General features: G+C 55.8%; 1 protein-coding gene across 1 annotated transcript in view; it reads right to left on the bottom strand.

Moving 5' to 3' along the window:
- The window catches only part of RPS3 (ribosomal protein S3), a 6,452-nt gene extending 6,356 nt beyond the window's left edge, over positions 1-96 (bottom strand). Inside the window, exon 1 of the mRNA XM_009286150.1 lies at positions 34-96. Coding sequence (XP_009284425.1) covers positions 34-96 — 63 coding nt within the window. The remainder of the gene's footprint in view (positions 1-33) is intronic.
- Positions 97-5,986: the final 5,890 nt, after the last annotated feature.

The raw sequence follows: 5,986 nt of genomic DNA, 5'->3' as shown, positions 1-5,986 counted from the left end.
TTCCGCCGCTCCCCATTGGGCCGACGTGCTCACGTGGCCTGGCGGGCGGGGGCCGATGGGAAATGTAGTCTTCCTGGTGCGCTGGCGCGCCGCCATGTTGGGGAGCCTTAACCCTACCGCTGTCAGTGGGTTTTTCCGCCCTGTCAGGCTGCTGTGAACGCCCAGAGCCGGCATTAAAACGGCTATAAAACCGGTATAAACGGGCACAGGAGTTAGCAGCATGATAATTCACCCCGATTTTCTACCTGGAGGCCGGCTCTGATGGTAAAGAGGCCCTCCCCTCACGGCACCGCGGCCGGCCACCCCAGGCGTGAGGGGAGCACAGCTCCAGAGCCGGTGGGAGGCGAGGGGAGCAGCAGAGCCCTCTCCTGACAGGCTGCTTCTGTCGCTTTAACCTTTTTTTTAGGCAGTCGCAGATGAAGGAAACGCCCATCAGGAAAAAGGTGTGAAAATCACAGGCTATTTGGTTATTTCCAGGGAAACATCAGGAGTCTTTGCTGCCAGAGGATGCTGTAGTTATCCAGTAATTTGCCGCTTTATGTAAATTTTAATAATAGCTATTAACTATTTCTAGTTAACTGTAAATATGGATGATAGCTAACTGTAAACTTAAAGCTATTGCAGGTCTTTCCTACTGTATGTGTGCAGCATCTCGAGCATCAGGGCTGTGGTCCCTACGCCTTGCTGCAAGACAAACAGTTCAGTAAATAGGACAGCTGTGGCTCCAGGGCAGATTTTCTGTGGGGTTTTTTTCTTCCTACAATGGTATCATCACCTCTGCAGTCTGGGCACTGGGTTAAATTAGTTACAGCAGGATGGGATTTCTCGCTTAAAACTTCTGTGGTGGCCAAAGATGGGGAAAGTGGCAATTTTATTTTGAAACGGTTTAGGGATTGTAGGGGTTTGGTTGTGCCATTTCAGTTAGAAATAATAATGGGTAGAATTGATACATGAAAATACCCGCACACTAGTGGGTAAATATGGTCTGTTTGGGAATAGTCAGCAAAGGGAAGTCCTGGCTTGCAAACCTCCCAGAAGGGAGCTGGAAGACGGGGATAAGGACAAAAAGGTTGAAATGAGCTGCTTGGCTTTCTGTAAGGCTTTTCTTGGAGAGCCTTGCCAGAGGCTTTACAGAAACTGAGCGGCCATGGGCGAAGGCAGGGGCATTGCACAGCTCTGCTCCTTACGTGGATGCTGCAGGGGTCTGTGCAACAAAAGAAGAAATTAAATGTTAGAATTATCAAAAAAGAAAGAAGAAATGGGAGACCATCATTTCACGGCTCTGTAAATAATTCCATGGTGTGCCCACTGGGTACATCTGATCCTGTCTCCAAAAGGGTAAAGGAAACCTGGAAGAGAGTCAGAGGAGGGCAGCAGGGATGCTTACAGGTCTGGGAGCACCTCTGTGTGAAGTAAGCTGTGCGGGTTGGGACTCAACCTGGGAAAGATAAAATGTGGTCGAGATCTACCAACGCACACAAGCTTCGAGAGGATGGGCAGGGTCTGACTCTCCACGGTGCTCCCGTGAAGAGCAGACGAAGGCAGTGGGAGCTGGGTGTTCGCTGCAAACAGGTTTGTCGTATTTTCAGTTTTCTTTGGGCTTTTGGCTAGAGAAGGAAACTCTGGACTAGATTTCTTCTGAGCCAGTATGGCTGCTCTCTTGTTTGTAGGTAGCTGACAGTAGTGGATTGCAGGTTAGGGCCAGTGGTGGTTCGAAATTAGACAGCTGATGCCCCCTGTGTCCCCACCAAGAGGCATTGCCACAGGCTGGTCTGCTTGGCAGCCACTTCCCACACTGCCTCTGTTTTCGGGCTGGACTGCTCGGGTCGTGAAAAGTTGATCAGCAAAGATCAGGGCCCCATAAACATGCCAGGCAGCAATCAGCATCACTCTGGGAACAGCCTGCTTGGCAGCCACTTCCCACACTGCCTCCGTTTTCGGGCTGGACTGCTCGGGTCATGAAAAGTTGATGAGCAAAGATCAGGGCCCCATAAACATGCCGGGCAGCAATCAGCATCACTCTGGGAACAGTGAGGTGGAGAAGGCGCCTCTGCTCTGGAGCTGGTACCGACCCTCGAAGGGAAGACGGAGAGCAGAGTGGGACCTTTGCTGCCTGGGAGCGTGAGTGAGGGTGTCTGACATGGCCCAGCCCTCGTCCAGCTGTTTAAGCTCTCTCCCAAACAGGGTGGCTGCATCCAGACCCCTGTTGAGGTTTGGCCCGTGCTAACTCCTGGCCCAAACCCCGCCAGGGCCCCGTTAACAGTGTCGCTGCACCAACAGTGGTGTTTTGGGGCCTGTGTTTTTTGGCACCGCTTTGCTGCCTCATTGAGACATAGCCAGGCAAACCATGCAGGGAACACCAGTATGACCAGTACAGTGCTGGTAAAACACCTCTCCTTCAAACACCCACCCCAGCATCGCTCATGGGGAGCAGCAGGGAGGCAGCAGCGCCTGGAGGAGCCAGCTCTCCTCTCTACCAGGGAAAGGACTATTTTGCCACTAGATGTCAGTGGAGACGGTTTCCAGGGTGGGAAAAGCTTCGTGTCTCTCCTCACCTCCCTCCTCCCTCTTCCCCAGGGATTCATTTGTCCAGGATTTGAGGGACGATGGAGACATCGGTGAGACAGAGCCTGTCCGGAGCAGCCCACGGTCCACTTTGCAAGGACAGCTGCCAGTGTGTCCCCTCTTGTTGTCACCAAACACCTTTCTTTCACTCCTGGTATGTCTGACAGTCACGCCCTGCCCTCAGCCAACTCCTTCCCCTCTCTCTGGGCCTGTCCAAGCTTGGCTGTCCCTCACCCTCCACCCTTTGACCGCTCTCCCCACTCTCTTGCAGAGAGCTATGATCTCTCCAGAGAGAAAGGACACAGCAGGACACGCTGTCCCTCACCCCCGTCCCCCTTTCCTGCTCCGGTTGCGCCCACTGTCCTCTGCTCCCACTCTCTTCCCTCGCTCTTGGGCTGCCAAAACACGCTGATCTCAGTGGTCTCTCTGGCGGCCCCATCCTCTTCTCTCCTTTCATCTCCGTGCTCCTCAAGTGCCAGTTACTATCCATGGACTCCAGCATGGTGCTGGAGAACAGTGCTGTTCTTCAATGGGAACCTCCTCTTGGCCAAAATTAGAAGCCACAGCTCCATTGATCTCTTCCCGATCTCTCCCCCAGGGACTGAGGCTGTGGCCAGGCTGGAGCCAGGTTGACCATGGACGGATTTGAGGGGCACTGAGGGCCCAGGGCTCGGACTGGGTTGACATAGTGTGGACAGAAATACCTGTTGTGAGCTCCAGGTGCTCTTCTCCATCTGCATCCCTGGACACAATGAGACAAAGCCAGCTCACGTCCAGATGGCAGAAGAGGTGCTGGTCCCTTCCTAGCGCTGTATAAATCGCCACCGACACTTCATCCAAGCCTATATCTGCAACAAGTTGGCCTGGGTGTAAGGCACCCTAATTTCTGTCCCCCCATCTAAGCCTGCAGGTTGCTCTGCACCGTGCTTTCTGAACTGACCCCTCAGAGGGACCCACTGAGCCTCATCCTCCAGAGGAGCTGGGGCCGTTGGGCTGCATGGAGCTGTGGCAGAGCTGCAGGGGAGTTCAGGAGGATGCCCAGGATTTAAAGCAGGTAGGAAAAGGGGACGGGGAAGCCACCTTATGAGGAGATACTAGAGCCAACAGGCCAGGGATATACCTCAAACATCCCTAATCCGTCTGGATGGACCATAGGACTGACCAACACAGCGCTTCTGCACTGGACGCAAACAAGCGTGGGTGCACGTGACCTTTCCCCAGCCCGTCACTGAGACACGAGATGAGCAGGAGAAATCTCAGCTCCAAGGAAAGCTTTCCTTTTTTCTTCCAGCATGGTGCAGTATCGCATTTTCCCTGGCAGCAAAGAGGCTTAGAGGAACTCCCCTCTTCCCTCCCTCACCCCTGCCCCTTCCTCCCCCCTCCCTGGCCCATCCCGCTGTTTCTGGAGCCCGGCTGTCAACCGGCTCCCAGAAACGATCCAACACAAACACACATATATTTTGGAGGAGGTTATTTAAAGCCCTGCTCATTTCCCTGCTCCAGCCCAGCTCCACAGCAGCCTGTGAGCACCAAGGAGAGGGCAGCAAATTGCGGCAGGGGGATGGGCATGGAGCCAGGCAGGAACGTCTTGCTCAAAAGACCACGAAGGTGATCAGGTTCAGGGTGGCACTTGGGGAACCCACGGTCCCAGAACCATGCCAAGTTGAGGGGACATCTGCATTTGAGGTCCTCACCCCAGGGTAACGCCAGACCATCAGACACTGGCTTTGGAGAAGTGGCCAGGAGCTGAGGATGTCTCTGTGCAGGGATCCGAGCCCAAGACCCTCTTAACCAGGGTCTCAAACAATGTTTAAGGAAAGACCCTCCTAACCTGCACAAAACCCACTGTGTTTGCTGGTTTCCAGCTTGGGGACCATGGTACTTCCAGAGCAGGAAGTATCTGCCCAAGATCATCTTTTTTTTAGGCTGAGTGTACCCAGGAGGGGCTCAACCCAATGTATTTCTGGATCATATAAAGACAGGGAAAGGCACAACATTAGCAAAAAGCCTGGCCCTGACGTGCATTGCCTTTTCCATGCCCTATTAAGGAGAAACTATGTGTTGTGTCAGCATTTCAGGGTCAGCATTGACAACCGGAGCCGGGGTCAAGCTGCACCCTGGTACAAACCAGGGGCCTCGGTGGCGTTAGGCAGCAAGGGAATGTCCCCTTTCCCCCCAGACATGGCTCGGCTAAGCCAGCGGGCTCCGAGCCGTGGCCTTCACAGCCGGGAACATTTCAGTCCCTTCCACAAATAGTAACGTGGGATTCCTCCCTCAGCTCCAGCCGTCCCCATCTGCAGCCCAAGCCAGCCAGCGCAGCTCCCAGAGATACGTGGTGATGCTCCGAGACACTGTTTGCAGCCAAATGGGGATGGATTCACCTCCGCTCCATCCCTGCCAAAATGGAGGCTGGCAGTACCCCAAAAAAGGTGTGATGTCCCCACACCCCTCACCCCGGCGAGCTCAAATCTGGTCCAGCAAAGCAAAGGGCCCTGGTGGCTTCCCAGCCCCAGCGAGGCCAGTCGGTGGCTTGGATCTGCATCAGGCCCAGGACTATCCGTAAACCCCACAACAGGAGCAGCTGTCGCTCAGGTTTCTAGGGCCAGAGGGAGCAGGGGAAGGGGTGGCCATCCTCGGACAGCCCTGCTGTCCCCGATTTCCCCACCGCTGTTGCGTGGAGCCAGCCACGAGAGGGCAGGGGCTGCCTCGTCCCGGGGAAAGGAGCTCCCTTTGTCCCCAAGGCCCCGGGTGGATGGAAAAAACCCTCGGGGTTGCGGCAGCAAAAGCGAAAGGTCCCCAGCTGCATCCCCAGAACATTGCCCCTGGCTGGCCTCGGGGCTCCCCCATCCTCCGGGAGTGGGATAAACGGGGCCGGTCAGGAAGGCACCAGTGATCCCGGCTCTGCGGCAGAGCTTGGCCTCGCCCCACTGCTGAGGACCTGGGGTTAGTCCCCATAGGCTGCCACAACGATGCAGCCACCGGCTACGGTCGTGACCCTCCGCCTGGCTCCCAGGCACAGGACGGGCACCCTTGACATCCTACCTGCCTCCAGCTGGCATTAAAACCCCGCTGCAGCCCCCACTCTGGCATGCAGCACTTGGATCTCCTCTTGCACGTGCAAAACGGGTTCCCTTTCGCAGCCGTGGGCAGGAGCAAAAGCAGGGGATGCAGAGGAAGGATGTTACCCCTGGACGTGGCATTTGGCGGCACCAGGGACCCCCCTGTGCCCCCGCCGAGGGCCCCTTGCAGGTGCCGGTGGGGGTAGCGGCAGGTTTCCTCACTGCAGGGGAAGCCAGCTTGGAGAAGCTGGTTCGGGAATCGGGAGCCGTCCTGCCTCCCCCCAGCTCCTTTCATTGCCCAGACAGCGACATGGTTTATGGCAGGGGGAGGGCAATTAAAACGGTCCAATTAAGCCGGCACC

This window comes from Aptenodytes forsteri, unplaced genomic scaffold (genome assembly GCF_000699145.1).
Source record: "Aptenodytes forsteri isolate BGI_AS27 unplaced genomic scaffold, ASM69914v1 Scaffold231, whole genome shotgun sequence".
In the NCBI taxonomy this organism is placed as follows: Eukaryota; Metazoa; Chordata; class Aves; order Sphenisciformes; family Spheniscidae; genus Aptenodytes; species Aptenodytes forsteri.
Note: the sequence above shows the minus strand (reverse complement) of the source record. Positions and strands in the feature narration are given on the sequence as shown.